A 17,332-nucleotide genomic window follows, 5' to 3' on the forward strand; every position below is an offset into this window, starting at 1 on the left:
CTTCACACAAGCTTTCTAAGAGATCTTGAACCCTTGCTGCAGAGGATTTGGTTTCTACTTCCCTGTGGGATGGTTTGCCACCTTCTGAGATATGTTCAATAGGCTTCATACTAGTATTTTTGTAAACATATGTATAAGCACATAGAAGTAACCCATCATAATTACATCTGTTGCTATATTATGGATAAGTAGGCTTCACTAGTGATAAGTTTGTAGTAACCTGTAATAGTATACACCTACTTGGTTGCTGCCATAGTAAAGTTTGCTGCCAATAATTTGTAACAGCCTTGTATTTTTTAATTCATATACATATTTGCTTTATCAATTTCTAGGGGTGATTTTTGTGCTATTTTTGGCCTGTAATCTGTAATCAATTATAGAAACTTAGAGTAAAAAAGTCTCTGCGTCCTTATGTACTACAGAATCCTATCAAATCACAGTCATAATCTCTATAAAACTGCAGGCTGGGTAACCCTTTTGGTTGTGACAGCAGGTGTGACCCTTTAAAATCTCTCTAGCAAAGCCAACTCATGTAAAAAAGCACAACAACATCTGGACAATATTGCACAAAAACAAGAGAAAAAATTGAGAAAAGGCAACAACAGTGTTTCAACTACAGTTACTTGCATATTATTGCACTGAAACTGTAGGACAGTTGACCCTGTAGGAAAGACCAAGATCAGCTATGTGTCTCACAAGTTATGAAAAAAACATATGCATTTTAGGTTTCTTATAGCATTTTATCCTCTATTAGCTGTAACAGAACTGTTGCACCTGCTCTCTAAGGATTTATTAGTTTAAAGACCTAACAATTCAAAAAGTTTAGTTGACACCATGTCGTTGTCAAGGCAAGCTACCCAGCATTCTACTGCACCATTGTATGGCATCAGCCACCAGAGCAATTGAAAAAGCTCAGTTTGCTCCCAAAATACACAAACTGGGAGAAAATGTTTTGGTAAAAAGCTCTTAAATACCAAAGTATTTATTTCAGCTGAGACTGAACAGAAACTGAATTTTATTTAGAAAAGAAGGCTGCTACATCAGACTGGGAAGGTGCAGCAGCAGGTTGGATTTCTAATTCTGCATGTGCAGTAAAGCGGATGTTTCCCTTAATACAGGGATTAAAGGTGGATTAGGGTCTCCCCTAGTAGCTGTTTTACATAATAGCTTTCCTTCATAGCCCTACAGGTAGACTGCAAAATCCCAACCTGGGACAAAGTGACAAAAAACCCACCTTTCAGAGCATAGCTAAAGACTGCAGACGACTTTCTAGCTACCAAATCAGTTTTGTGTTAAATCTAAGGAGACAGACTTAAAAGCCCTATATGCCAAAAGTGTATGTGCACTGTCATATTTACATGGGGAAACACCAGTACTGAACAAGACAGAAATAATCCTTCTTCAACTATGTTAATTAGGGCAAATCTCCCAACAACCCCTGGGTCATCAATAAACACACTAAATCCCAACCACACACAATCAATCTGGATCTTGCCAGCAGCACTACTGAGCCAGATGTTGGAAGTTCCCTTCTTCCCTTCATACCTGTAATTGAATACGGCTTGATTGTGTATTATTTGTTACCTGTTCTAATTTCTGACTCTCATTCCCCACGGTTTATGTCCTTTCCACTGCTGACTTGAGAACCACAGAGATTGTCAAAGACTTAGCATAAATCTATTCAAAAGACGTCACAAAAAACATTAGCCTTTGAACCCAGACACTGCAAGACATTTTAATATTTTGCATTCCAGATACTTGGGGAAAAAAAGGGCTTGTCTAAGCCAGTACGTTAGTAGCTACACTTTACTGCCTGTCTTTTCTTCTTTAAGTCACCTCTTAAGTTCATGTCCTCTTCCATGCTTGGACTTCTACATTTCACTTGGGAAGCACAAAGGTCACCTGTTTAGAAGGACTACTCTTAGCATTTTAAGGAAGAACCTAAAAACCTCAAGCCCCAAACTCCAGGCTGTCTAACCCTTCCTTTGTCTTGTTGGGTTAGGTGGTCACTTCTGAAACAGGTACCAGCCTTCTTGTTCTTTGTATCTCCTTCAAAGCTGTCATCTCAGCAGATAGACAGCAGCAACAGAGGAAAGAGAGTGGGAGATGCAGTCCCACTGTCACATCTGATCACAGTTTTAGAGATTCCTTCCTACTGTAACCATACCTGATACTATCACCAAGATGATTCAGTACAACACTGTAAACTGACCATATTTTAAGGAAGAGTTCTTCACACTGTTTTTTAACAGACACTGTCCTCCCATTCTTTGCTGGAAAAGTAGGAATCTACATTATTTTGACTTCAAGTCCAGCAACCCTTTTAGGTAAGAATGGAATGGTTTGGGTTGGAAGGGACCTTAAAGATCATATACCTTCAATGCCACTACATGAGCAGGGACACCTCCCACTAGTCCAGATTGCTCAAAGCCCCATCCAAACTGCCCTTGAACACTTCCAGGGAGGGGGCACCCACAGCTCCTCTGGGCAACCTGTTCCAGCATCTCACTACCCTCACAGTAAAGAATTTCTTACTAATATCTAATATAAATCTACCATCTTTCAGCTTGAAACCACTCCCCCTTGTACTATCACTACATGCCCTTGCAAAGCCTCTCCCCAGCCCACCTGTAGGCCTCCTTCAGGTACTGGGAGGCTGCTATAAAGTCTCCCCAGAGCCTCTTCTCCAGGCTGAATAACCCTGACTTGTCACACCAATTTGCCTGAAAAATACCCTAATTCGGGTTCGGCAGTTAAACAATCCCTCTTTTTACTTTTTGTTTCCATTATTCTGTTGTGCCTCTCTTTGCTCTTTCAAGGGCAAAACTCCTGCTCTGGTACTTACAGTAACTGTAGCTTCTGAGGACCAATTTCTGAATCTCTTTGCATGCATGTAGAAGGCAGGGAGCAGTGTGGGCTCCCTCTATGCAGACAGGAAATCCAGAAGCGGTGAAGGCTGAGTCTGAACCATCATTCTGCTTCTCAGTGCAATTAATATTCCTCTGGTACTATCGTGCTCACCTCAACAGCAGAGCTCATGTCAAACACTCCTCTATTTTGTATGATAAGGGAGATTGATTTACAAAGCACATTATATTTGACAAGTTGTCCCTCCCCTGTGCAAACTGGTCTAGTCTCCTCTCACTACTCATGTTATGTTCGACTTCCAGAGAGTGAGGTTAGAAATAATCACTAAGTTACGTACAAAATAGTTACACTAACAACTGATTAGTAACATTACATTTACATAGTCTTTTCAGTGGAGCTTTATGGTGTTTTACCAGACACAGGATCATTTCCTCTTCATTATGGAAGGATTTTAAAGTAAGATTCCTGAAAACATGCAAACTATCTTAACAATAAATAGCTTACTGAGACAGGTTCCCTTTTCAAATCATAAAATAGCAAGTTTTGTATTGCTAGATATACTTTTGCCAGCTTAAGACTTATGAAAAGCACTGCTGCTCTACCAATTTGCAGAAATTTCAGAGTCTAAAAATGCCAGAAGAATTGGAGAAAGCATCTCAAATGAGGGGAGCTGCAAAAATTTCATCATTATTGCAGGAACTGTTTTCAGTCTCTGGTTTTGGCAGAAGTGAAACAGGCTATAAATGTTGAGATTTCATCTGCCTTGGGAATAGCAGCAGGCTCTCCCAAGGCTTTTATGAAGTGCCCCCAAAATCTTCAGCCCAGTTGCACAAAAGGGACAAGTACAGCAGTGCTGGCCACTGCCTTACCTGAGCTTTCACACCAGCTGCAATTCATGAAGCCAAGTTACCCAAGTGAGTAAGGAAAAGGCAGAGCATGAGCACACCTCACCTTACATTACACAATGTGTAGTTGGCATCTCTTCAAGCTAAAACAATGTATCTCTGACAGTGCAGAGCTGTGCTTTGGTTAATCAGCCCCATGAAAATGCAGCATGATGGTACATTATTTGCTTGGGTTGGGCCCTCCAGCATTCTGGCATCTTCAGGCCACCACCACTGATGTGCTGTGTCCAACAGGGAAGGCAGATTGCACAAGTTTGGCCCACAACAAGGACCAGCCCAGGGCTCCAGCTTGCTGCTGCACTAGGCTGGAGTCACACCCTTTCCCTCTCCCAGGGTCTTGGGAAGCTTGTGCTTTTTGGAAGCCAAGTTGAGAATGAGTATGAACACAACCCACGCTCCACCAGTCAGAGCATAGTCCTTGCAGATGAGAGGTGGAGGTCTGAATCCTCCCTCATCTGTACTGAGGACTCCTAAACCCCAGAGAAGTGCTCTAAGCTGGTCATTATTGCCTTTGCCAATACCATTTCCAGAAAAGCTGAGCTAGAGCTTTGGAGGGTTTTTTTTTTGTCCAGGAAGGCTAGACATCAGCTCAAGATACATGGTACATCATGTAAGCATCTCTGGGTATATGCAAAACCTTTCTTACACCTCCTAGTAAACTTTCCCTAGTTTTATAAGAAGTCTCTCTGTTTTAAGTCAGACCTAGAAAAACTTCTGAACAAATCTGTCAGTACAAGGCAAGTGAGAACTTGCTCTGGTAAACAGACAGCTCTGCAGCAAAGCCTGGACTCACATTTTTTCTGCAGCTTCTCTGGGTGTCCAGGGAAAACATTCCAGAAGATTCCTCACCCATTGCCATATACAAACGACAGTCCTCATCAAAGGGACTCCACAAGGGAGAGGGACATGTGCAGACCTCCCAGAACATCCTGTTAGCATCTGCGAGTCCAGGATCTTAAACTGAAAGAAAGGAGGCTTAGGGGAAAGAATACAGGGTGGGAGAAGCCCACTGTAAGTTCCACTGCCACAGCAGCCTTAGTGCTCAACAGCCTCAGCACTCTTTAGGAGCTGGAGCTGCAGCATCAGAGTCCCTTGACCAGAGTAGAACATCCAGCAACAAATGGCTACTATGGCCCACAGCTGGTATGTGGGATGGCTCAGATATAACACAGCAGCTACTTACTCTCTTATCAGGGTCTTCATCTACTACAACTCTTTGTCCTGCTTCAAGATGATTGAACCAAAGGTGACATTAGGGTGCCAGGTCAATAAGAAGAGATTAAAACCAGTGCAGGGAAACTACTCCTCTTCTCTTCTCTAGCTCTGCTACTGCAGCAGTTGTTTGACCCTCACCTCAGGAGAGATTATACCAAAGGTGTTCTGAGACAGTTAGTGATTGGACTCTGACTCAGCTTCACAGTATTTTCTTTGAATCATAGAATGGTTTGGGTTGGAAGGGACTTTAGAGATCATACATTCACTCTAACAGTCACCTGGTTTATTTACTCTTAGCTGCTGTTACCACCACCTCCTCTTCCTTGAGCTGCTAAAGTTAACATTGCAGAAGGTTGAACATCTTTGAATGAGAACTAATACTTGATGTAAGCCATAGGATGCACATGTGCTTAGAAAGCACCCTATAGTGCTGATATCAGCAAAACTGCTCTGCGTAAGCAGGCACAGACAGCAACAAGAAGAAAAGCAGAACACTTACCTCAGTGAGGTGCAAACCCAGAAAGATAGTCTATTCTTTTGTCTTTGAAATGCAAAAGCAACAAGCACGTTTTTATTTCTTGTTTAGATACACCCAGGTTTTGAAATGGAAGGACTAAAACCACTACTAGCCTTAGCACATCAATCTAGCTGCCCCAGTTCAGTAGTTGCCTTCCCAATCTGAACCATCAGACAGCACCAAGGCAGTGTTCATGTCCATTAAAAAACAGGTTTTAGTTATACATAAAGTCCTTTATAAATGAATTGTTCTGGTGGCAACAACTGCAAGACAAAGCTTTTTCTACAAACATGCATTCGGGGGTGCACAAAACTAAGCTCTCTGCACTTGTCATTCAGCAGGCATTCAAGCCTTGTTTTGCAAGAGCCCACCCTGATACCAGAGTCTGGCCAGACCCAACATGCATGTTTTCAGCATTCCTGTACTACAGATCAGTAGAAGCCATTAATTAGATTACAGAGATCAAGACCATTCCCGCACAGACAGGAAAAGCAACTTTAGCCCTTTTGGCTGGAAGAGTCAGATGATCCTTCCCTTGCTCAAGACATCTTCATCGTAGAATCACAGAAGGTTTGGGTCACAAGGGACCTTAAAGATCACCTAGTTCCAACCCTCCTGCCATGGGCAGGGATACCTCCCGCTAGACCATGTTGCTCAAAGCCCCATCCAATCTGGCCTTAAACACTTACAGGGATGGGGCTACCACAACTTCCCTGGGTAACCTGCACCAGCATCTCACCATCCTCACATGCCTTCCTCTGTGTGCATCATCCTCATGTCAGTTGGTTGCTTAAGCCCCTTGCATTTCAAGTCACATTTTACTTCCATTTATATCTATGCAGCATGCTAATCAATTCCTCTCCACTATCACTTCCTCAGATGTTTTGATTATCTCTTTGCTAAGAGATTAATCTGTGATCTTAGATGAAGAAGTTTTCCCTTTACAGACAACTGTTTGTCTCCAGTAACTATTTGCTCCAGCTTTCATTCACAGCCTGTAGAGGCTACAGCTAGGTTTGGGATGTTTCACTGAAAACACTACTGAGCCAAAGTGCACCTTTTACTTGTGTCTACTAATGGCTGCAAGAAACCTGGAGAAGACTACCAATTTGCTCCTCCTCTAGCCAGAAACTTGCACCTACAAACCTAGACTAAATTGTAGCTGTGTTGTGTATGTGTACATTATACACGACACACAGCTGGGAGAACTCTCCTGTTTAAAGCTCCTGGCTAATAACACACCTATACAAATAGCAAGTGTAGAAGAGACAAAAATAAAGCTATTGCACCAGGCTGATAGCAATTACAAACCAAACACATTAAAAAGCAAACCCAAGGAACTTTAAATACTTCCCCCAGGAACTAGCAATTGCTTTGACATTTGCACACCTAGCTGGAAGAAACGGAGTAAGAGGAAGTGGGCAACAGTTTCTAAAAAAAAAAAAAAATAGAAATACAATTATAGCAAGGTGTCTTGAAGGAATTCCATAATTAAAAAGAAGTATGCAAATATAGCTGAGTGACTAGCGTTCTTAAGAAACACCTACTGTGCAACAGGATTGAGAAAAACAAAAATGATCAGGTTTTCTTCCAAGGACAAGTTAAAGCAAACAAACTGCACATTTCAAGAATGTTTTTCTACTCACCATCAGTTCATTTCTGGGAAGAAAAAAATAACAAAGCATTTCTACTATTAAAAAAAACCCAAACCAAAACAAAAAAATAATCAACAAAACCAATATTAACTCAAAGAATAGGAGGAAGAAAACAGAAGAATATAGGAACCATACCCAAAAAGTGATCTGCTACTTCACTCCAACTGACATATTGTGGCCCAAAATTTTGAATGGAGTGTAGGGGAATACAGGATAAGCTTTACGGTGCTTATTTCTCTACCTGTTTATCATTGTCGTTCCTATTTTTGTGTACAGAGTTAGAACCAACTTGCCAGGACAACTCTAATTGCAGCTACAGAAATCCTCAAGCTTTGGTCAATACCAAAGTCAATACCAGTGGTAAGGGCTGGAGACAGCCCTGGATCAACCCAAAACACCCTGCCGAACCACCCCATTGGCTTGAACCTCCAACCACCTGCTCAAAGGTTATGTGAAAGGGTGAGCTTCACCACCCTATACCTTGGAGTTTGCTACAGAGGTATGGAAAAAGATTCACCTAAAAGTGGTAACATACTTCTGACCAGTTCTGGGCTTCCCAGTTCAAGAGGGACAGGGATCTACCCAAAAGAGGGTAGCTTTTGTCATGTAGTGAGGTATGTTACGAGGAATGCAAGGAGGAAAAAATATTCCAAGCGACCCAGAAACCCTGAGAACACTTTTAAATTACTCCTAGGGAAGCACCAGCCCACATGCTATTTGCACATCAGCACACTCAAAATTTTGGTGCAAATGTTTTGCAGTTTAGAAGCTGCAAACTTAAGTCATTCCTTCCACGGAACATTGATTTTTATACTTACGTAAAAAGTGTTTTTCCAGTAAGGCTATTTCCAGGTGACCTTTGATCTCATTCAGTCTGTCAGACTCCGTTCTGTTAAAATCCTGGACTCCTGAAGCCATGATGACGGTCCCTGGACCAGCCTATAAGAAAACCAGAACACATTGACAGCTAAGACATACATTTTTTTGTAATTTAAATATATCAACTTACTTACAGAGCAATAACAAAAAGCCACGTGAAAAACATGCAAGTATCAATAACTGTGCATGCCTTTTACCTGCATTAAATTAGCAAAATAAAGGAGTGAAAGATAAGAAACGCAAAGCATCTCTCCCATGTGAGTTTAGAGAATGCACTTCTGAAGACCTCAGGTACTTACAGAAAACAAAGGTATTTTTTTCCCTCTTACCAGTTCTGCTGCATCATTATTTAGCCTTTCTTCTAAAAGGCTTATTTATACTATCCCTCTCCTTTTCTCATTAAATTAATGGTCAATGCAACATATTTCACAAAGTAAATTATGAAGCTAGCAAAGTAAGGCTTTTCTAGATATTTACTAGCTGTTAGAAAACACATATTGTATACTTTAATATCCATTAGGGGTATGTGCAATTCTGAAGACCATGGTCTCTCTGAAAGGAAGGGGTCCCTTCTCCCCCACCTCCAGCACAGCCCAGTTACTGCTGAAGGATGTACTCAGTGCCCAGAAGCTCACCCTGGCAGGTCTGGAGAAGGAAGGAGTCTCAACAGATTTACCTGCACCCCTCAAATTAACTTGACACTAGAAATACTGCAGAACGCAGGAAATAAAGTGTAATTTGAATAGTTAGGAAAAGCAGAGACAACCACAACCTCCATGAAGTAAGCATGGAAGAACCCCAAGCTCACACAGCAGAAGGTAGGTGATGCAGTCTTTCTCTCATGAAGTGAGCATTTTCAGATGGGTAACGGGTAGGTGCAGGCACCCCCAGGCAATGGCTATTCAGGCACTGTGTGCAGTCCCCACCGGGTACAAAAAGTCTGTCAGTGAGAATTACAGAAGATTCTCCAAAAACTTATATTCAAAATGTAAGTGCTAGATTAAAAAAGGTCTGCATCTAAGAAATTGTCTCAAGACAAAAAGGGATTTATTTACCTACCCTAACCCACTCCCCCACTCCTTGTTTGAGGCCTGAAAACATACAGGAACTGCATTGTTTACAAAAGTCAGCTTGCATATATTTAACCACGACACCTTAAATTACATACATATTTAAACTCAACTAATCTACAAGAGAGTTAATTAAAACACATTTTCTACGTTGTAGGCAAGATGTGCAGAAAGCTCACTGACAGCAAAGTATTTTCACTGTAGATAATGATTTGCACTTTTAAGATAAAACAGTAGGGAGATACCTATTAAACATCTGTTTTCTTGCTTGAGCTGAACAGATGCAGAGTTCAAGCCTCACAATTTGGCTATACAGGCAAACAAGAATTCTGCAGGCACAGTGTTTACCTGGCACCAATTCCCCACCTGTGCTTGCTCAATGCAGTGCCAAGCAGAGATGCTATTTCCAGTTCCAAAAGTAACACTCACCTCCCTGCCAATGCTGCTGGCCCTGACGAGGAGCCTTTAGCTTAGCAGCAGCCCTGTGCTGCTTCCCACTTTGGAGCTAGAACACACCATCCTACTCCCCCTGCTCCACACTTCCTGTTCACAACTGCACCCTCACAACACACTCCACAGGCAGGCACAAGGTTATTTTTATTAAAGCGTCATGAAAATACAGATTGCTGCCCAGGGGTTAAGGGATGGCTTTCTGTATGGTACATCCATATCTGGTACAAAGGGGCAATCTCTGCTTCTAGTACAGAAGAGATCATACAGAGCTGTCCAAAGAAACAGTGCCACTGCTTAAAAATAAATAGATAAATAAATAAAACACATACAGGTCAAAGAGCAAGATGCTGCACTATTAGGAATGTACCCAGGCTCTGCAGATCAGCCCAGCACTCAGACAGCACCTGGATCCTGCTCAACCAGTCTCAGCACCCAAGCCCATGTGCTGCAGTAGGGACAGGAGCACACAGAGACTGGGGTGAGGGAGGAGGGGAAGAAGAAATGAAGTAGCAAATATCTAAGCATATTCAATTTTTCAGCCTCACTGAAGACTCTCAAGATATTTCACCGACTTACAAGCCACGTTTGGAAATCTATCTAGAGAACAAGCTCCACTTTTGCTTCTCCAGAGATGCTAAGTCATTAATTAAAACCCAGGATACCCTGACTATGCCTTTCAGAAAGAAGGAAAAATCAAGACTGGTGACAGTCATACATGTTAAAAAGTTTCCAAATGTTTGTATCTACTAAACCACTGAACCCAAGAAGTCCAACATTAGTCAATCAGTTAAAAATCAGGAGATACACATCATTAATATAACCACAAAAGGTTACAAAGATGTTCTAAGTTAGAGAAAAAAGGAAAAAACACAAATCCACTAAGTTAAACATAAGGTTGCTTCCTAAGAATACTAGGAGCAATATCATGTAATTATTGTGCAATAATGAAATGGTTTAGACAGAGTAGTGAGATACACAGCAACACGTTTGGTGGAAAATAAAACACTTGATTTCCAAGAGCACTGACATCATAACTTATTAATGAAAACAGTTTAGAAACGCTCAGAAAACTGGGCATGTCCAGGACATGGATACGGGAAACATTTAAATAGGTGTTCTTTTGTCCCAGAAGTTTTTTCCCCACACCAACACACCTCGTTCTGTCAAAAGGTGTTAGCTGGCTAAAAAGATAAAAACTAAGGCGTACAGACTTGCTGGGCTGAGCTGCCTGCCTCTGAATTCAAAAAGTACCTCTGTCCAACGCCTGCATAACTGACCCAACTCACACATTAACCAGAAATGACCTTGTATTAATTCCAGTGTTAAGTGGCTAAAGGTTTCTCCTTTCTGCTGCCTGTGTAGGCTACTGCTGGGTCTTGGGCTGGATTAACTACACTGTACTGCACAGAAGCCCTTTCTTGCTTCTGACTCATAGTAAAAGCCTTGAAGTCTTCCAAAGATTTCTGCTTTTCCTCCTGCCTTTCTAGATTGGATGGTATTTGACACAGGAGCTCATGAAATGCTGGCAATCACTATTACTTAGCAAAGACTGAGCACAAGGCTACATGGTGCCTAGGACGCCAGAAAAAATGCCAGAGTTGAGTGTGGAGTCAGAGACAGAGGGGTTAAAAAGGAAGATTTCTGATGATGACAGATTGCCTCTAATGCACTCTCAGAGTTCAGAGCTGCTGCTCCAAGTCACATCCAGCTCTAGATCTGAAAATACTCATCTCCCCACAAATGTGTTTTTTTCAAGCCATCTGCAGTTCAGGCTTTCCATAACAGCACCTCCCAACCTAAGAGTTCTTTGCCTTCCCTCCCTAAACCCTCTTCACCCTGTGAGCCCTGGGAGTTTGTTGTGTGCACTGAGTACCAACACCATTGTCACTGTACAGCCACAGAAAAGGTCTCTGCCACTTCTTAATGAAGTAGATGCAGACCTGCCCTCTCCACCTACAGCTCATCTTCAGCATCACACAGAAACATAATTGGGCAACTTCTATTCTACTTGCACAAGATCATATGAAGATTATTTTTCTCTACAAATATCTAACAAAGCACTGGTCTAATTTCCTAGTTTGTAATTACCTTAGAGAGAAGCAGTTCTCAAACACAGAGCATGTGGAGAGGTGAGGACATGGAAAGCCAAGTCAGGAGCATAATCAACCACCCAAGTCACTCTTCAGGGCCCAGCGGTGACAATGACACAACAGAAGGAATCATAGAATCATAGAATCATCCTGGTTGGAAGGGACCTTGAAGATCATCAAGTCCAACCATAACCTAAATCCCCCTACCATAACCCGATTTACTCCTCCAGTGCTTACATCATATCGCTAAGCACTATTATATTTCTTTTAAATACTTTCAGGGATGGTGATTCCACCACCTCCCTGGGCAGCCTCCTCCACTGTCCAATCACTCTTTTGGTAAAGAAATTCAAAGAAGACATAGTTTAGCAAACAAAATTTTAACTTGCATTCATTTGAGCAGCAAAGGGGGAAAAAAAGTTTTCGGTAATATAACAAACTATGGAGCTTGACTAAAGAGGTCGTAGCCTCTCAAGTTTCTGAGCTGACACTTCATCTGCATTTTCTTACTTCAAATTATGAAAGGGTTCCCCGTGGCTGCTGCATTTACCTGCTGTAAGGAAAGGGAAAACCCAGTAACACTGCTTAAGAACAAAAGTATCCACAGGAATAAGTTAATCCTTAGTATTCTTGGAAGCATACCCATAGTGGCAGGCTCCTAAAACACAGCTCTATTTTACATAATTCTTAAAAAATGTAGTGCTTCCCAGGTTTAGAGACTAATATCTTAATGGTAATGTTTGAATCTTTCTTCATACCTTCCAATCACCGTAAATGAGATCAATAAAAAAGTGTTTAATTTTTTAATTGACATGTTTCAGGAAAAGCCAAGCTGTACAAGAACAGCAATTGAACTCATGTTTTCCATACCACAATAACTCAGATTTAATCCTAGCACACTGGCAGGGAACTTGCATAACTAGATTAGACTGCTTTCAGTAAAACTGTGCCAGGTACAAGAGCACTTTGACTTGCAATTCTCACTGCCAGGTTAGTGCAGAACCTCCACAGGTTTATACACAAATTTTTCTTTCCCCTCTCTGCCAAATGGAACACAATTCTCCTCTGCACTGAGTTCACTTATATATACCTCTATGTGCTACTTACCATTTATCACGTTAAAAGTACATAAATTTATTTATAGCACAAAATTACAAAACATAGGTTAAAATAAGGCAACTCAAGCTAGAACTGGCAAATACAAAGGTGGGCTATGATCTTCAGGGCACAATTCTCCTCCCTGAACATTTGCATCACAGCAAATCAAGTTGATGGAGCAATTTTTTAAAACTTTTTTCTAGGTGCAAAATCTTGATCTAGCAGGAAGGAACCCATGTTGCATCTACACAACAGGAAACCATGATGGCACTTCAACTACCAAGCAAGCAACATTACATGAATTTCCAATGTCACAACAAGACAAATACTAAAATGTTTACTACTACGATGCAGGAATGGACCAGGTTACCCTCTGTTTCATGATTGTGGCATTTTTACAAAACAACGCCAAAAGAAGAGTGTTCCACACAGTGCGGAATGTCCTTGCTTTAAAAAACAAAACACAACAAAAACAACAGCCAACCACCTATGCTAAAGAGAGAAGGGAGGAAGCCATTCAGGAACTGAAATAGGTGCTTAGCAAAGAGTTAATTTGTTAACCAACATGGTTGGTTTGGCAATGATCTGATCACAGTGTCAAACCACTCACAGGGACTAAGAAAGTCCCTGCTAGGCAAGACACAGCTGGCAGTCAGGACACTTACATGAGAAGGGCTAAAGTACCCACACAAGCAGACAGCCACTCTAAACTGAGACCAAACTAGTTCAAATTAGGAATAAGACACATCTTGAAGTTAAAGTCTCAGAAACCACTGTGGAGAATTCAAAGGAAAATAACAAATCCTTCCAAGCCTCCTAAGGCCCTTCTACCAGGAGCCAGCTATGTGCTTTACCCAAGCATAAGTTAGGATGTTTATTATTGAACTAAAAATGTAAATCTCACAGTTTTAAGATCCTTTTATTTTATGGATGGGAAGCAGTGTTTGCTGAGCAGATGTCTGTGAGGGACAAGTGCTAATCCCCTAAACTTCCCCCTATGAAATGTATCCCTTACACATCAGATCTCTTCCCTCACATGAGTTTGCATATTTGGTTGGTATCTGTAACACAGCTGTTGCTCCTAGGTTGTTTCAGCATTAGACTGGGTTTGGAGCTCCCCAACATCAGTAGCAGGGTAAAACAAAAAGTCTAATGCTGTTGCTGCTTTCCTCTCTCTCACTTCCTATTTTTAAAGAAATACATCCCAAGGACTTAGAACTTGACAGCCTATTTAACAGAATTTTATCAGCCAGAAAGCAAAGTGTTACCCTTCAAATTACCTTCTCAGCACACAGAGCTCAACGATTTCAGAAAGCAGAAGCCATGACCACAAAAATGTAGCTAAAAGGCTTTATAAAGAGTGAAAACTGTACGTTCACCTTGCTACTCCCTCAGCCAAACCATCCTGGAGCTACTCTCCTCCTTAAAAAAATACAGAAAGTAGTATCTAGAGTTTAAGACAGACGTTTTTGTAGCCTTTAGCTCTGCCATCGAGATCCTTCTGACTAGATGCAAAGGATATTCCCCGCTCTCTACACAAATATGCCTTAAGTTTAATGAAAATAAGTCAGTATTTACCTACAAAAAACTCAAAAAATACCATGTTGGAAGGGAAGCAGCAGAGATTAGTCCCAGTATACACAATACATATGTCTTTAAATGACAGATGTCCTTAGTAAAATAAAAGCAAAGAAAGCCATTCAAGAGACTTCTCTTGTCTGAGGAGCTTGAAGATTTGCATACAACAGACTTTTTGTGACTGAAAAATGCTCATTTTTACCACTTGTTTGTTCCATGATCAGTAGAAAAAAAATCTGTCAAAAGAGCTCCATATAAGCTGGATTGTATGTGACACCATACAAGCCCACTTAAATTTAAAAAACAGAACAGGATACAAGCTACCAGCCCTAAAGGAGATGCTTAAAAGTATACATTTTCAAGTTTTTTAGTTTAACATTTGCAGTGAGCAAGCCCTGTGCTTCTCGAAATGAGCCTTCAGACAACAGCCTGACCACATTCTGGGGATTAAAACTGCATGGTGAGTTTCCAAATAGGGTGGTATAAACTCTTGACTTCCAAGCCACACTCTAGAATACAGTTAAATGGACAAATCATAATTCAGATTGTAGCACTTCAAGCTCAAGCGTCCGTACCCATTTTTTAGCAGTTAAAGTAGGATTAGAAGGCTTTTTTTACCTAATATTCAACTTTCTCTGAAACAGAGTCATTTAAAAAAGGTACATCTATTTATGTGCTTCTGCTTACAATCACCAAAATGTTTCAGCACCTGAAGAGTCTTGTTCACCTCCTGCATAGATTTAAATGAGCTCTATAGCATGGAAGCATTATTAGGAACAACACTGCAGTGAAGAACAAGGTAGTGTGACCTTCTAACTCTAATGAAACCAACAGAAGTATTATTCCTGCAGATCTGGCCAGTGCCATTTGAGCAGATCTCAGCTCCTCAGACTGAAGTCTCTCCTTCAGATCTGTTTGCTAGTAATTCAACAAAACAAACAAAAACTAGACAGCATTCAGAAGCACATCCAAGGTTAACAAACTTGTCAACTCAAAGCATCTAAAATCAACAGGAGGGGACAAGGAATCCTAATACTGAGAAATTGCATGATCTTCCCACAGAATGGAAGCCTATTACTGGAAGTTTACTTCCTATTCCATGAATCTTGCAATGTTAAATCCAAAACAGAGGGAGAAAAAAACATTAATTTCTGTTATTATTCTGCCTTACATCTATATAATTTAAATATACTTAAATTGGGTACTTACAGGGTCTCTTAGCTCTTCATTGTCTCGAGTTGACGTTCGAGGTATTTTCACCGGGATTTCATCTCCACATTCAGTATCTGAAGCATTTGGAGACTCTGCTAAATCAAGGAACTCATCTCTCTTGTGACCTCTGAACCTTATTTTGTCCAACTTCTTTAGCATGTTCAGCACTGCACTTTTCTGCTTTACCTTAACATGACGGTTGGGGTCTCTGCAAGAAACAAGACATCATACTTCAGAAAGCTTGTGATAAATACACACATTCTAATCACTAACAAGTTCTAACTATCTTTCAAGGGCCTTCCTGCCAATGGAGGAAAAACTTGCTGCAGCTTAGATCCTCAACAGGCATTTTTTTCCACAGTATAACAGATGCACAGTTTTCAGTAATTGATGATTTACCATATTCCCACACTATTATGGCCTCTTTCTCACAGCTATTTTTAAAGCAAGTCAGAATGGGCACACGCTAACAACCTGCACTCCAGAAAAAGGCTTAGGAAGTCAGTTCCTAACATGTTATTTGAAACTGAAAAAAGGTTAGCTGACAAGTCCATATTATTAAACTTGCTGATGCTTCTAATTAAAGACATGAAAACCCAATAAGCTTCACAACCAAAATTTCAACTCCCAGGAAAAAACCAAAACAAAACACACAAGACTAGAAAACAAGAGGTGGGGGGAGTAAAGGAATAGGGAGGCTACTGTATGTCCCCTGGGGGGAGTAAAGGAATAGGGAGGCTACTGTATGTCCCCTTATGTCCCCTACTGTTTCAGGCTACAAAAAGATAAAGTACCAAGGGTTTATTGAAGAAAGACATCAGACAGATCCATGCAGAAGGTGCCACCAAAAACTAGAGACTGTTGAAACTGACCACAAAAGACATTCAAACACACTGTCAAAATCCCTAATGTTACCACTACTGACAGTCTCGTATATCCTTTGCTAGATTTCTGTCATTCACTTGTTGAGGCAAAGGAGAATAACTCCTTTGTGATGCTTTTGCTTTTTTTTTAGAACTAGCATGACTTTACTGTAAGAAAAACAGCACAGCCAGTTCTTCCACAGAACATGCAGGTGCCATGGCACCCAGAAGAACACGAAATGCTCTGGACATTTCACTTCCAGAGATACGATTTGACATGAGCAATATGTAAATTAGAAATCATACATCACACTGGGAGAAGCATTTTGCTTTTCAAAACACAATAGGAGAAAGCTGAATTAATGTTTGTAACCTCATTGTAATGGTAGCTTTCCAAGAAACTGCATTGTACAATTTCTGATTTAAACCAGACCTGCCAAGATGGCCCCATTCAATGCTCTATATGTACCACCCTCTGTACCAAAGGTCCCAAGCGCAAACTTTTTTTTTTTTTTTTAAGGTCATTGATCCTGCCCCTCCAGCAAGATACTGCTCTGGCAGTTTATAACAAACCAGCCACAATTTTCACTCCTACAAACTCTGTTTCTCAGCTTAGAGCGTTCCATTTGGAGGGTGCCACAACGCTCTCCCAAATGGACTTTCACAGTGGAAAAAAAACTATTTTTAAGCATTTGTTCCTATTACTATCCCCTTTTCTCCCCTATGGTCGACACTGCCCTCCACTAAAACACACATTTAGCTTCATAGCAAATCAACCCAGACACTCATGTGAGATAAAAAAGCAAAAGCAGTTCTAGACATGCATCACTTCAGGAGCATTTGTTTATAAAGAGTAAGAAAGAAGAGACTTTTGCTACTGCCTTCCACAGCCTTTGCACTGGAGGCAATTCTCACCTCCTAACACAAAC

General features: G+C 40.9%; 1 protein-coding gene across 1 annotated transcript in view; it reads right to left on the minus strand.

Annotated features, from left to right (window-relative positions):
• GRAMD4 (GRAM domain containing 4) overlaps window positions 1-15,699 on the minus strand; it is a 50,121-nt gene extending 34,422 nt beyond the window's left edge. The window contains exons 1-2 of the mRNA XM_009999451.1: window positions 15,538-15,699; window positions 7,979-8,099 (exon numbers count right to left, since the gene is read on the minus strand). Of these exons, the coding sequence (XP_009997753.1) occupies window positions 7,979-8,099; window positions 15,538-15,699 (283 nt within the window). The remainder of the gene's footprint in view (window positions 1-7,978; window positions 8,100-15,537) is intronic.
• Window positions 15,700-17,332: the final 1,633 nt, after the last annotated feature.

Source organism: Chaetura pelagica, unplaced genomic scaffold (genome assembly GCF_000747805.2).
Source record: "Chaetura pelagica isolate M959 unplaced genomic scaffold, ChaPel_1.0 scaffold15, whole genome shotgun sequence".
Taxonomy (NCBI): Eukaryota; Metazoa; Chordata; class Aves; order Apodiformes; family Apodidae; genus Chaetura; species Chaetura pelagica.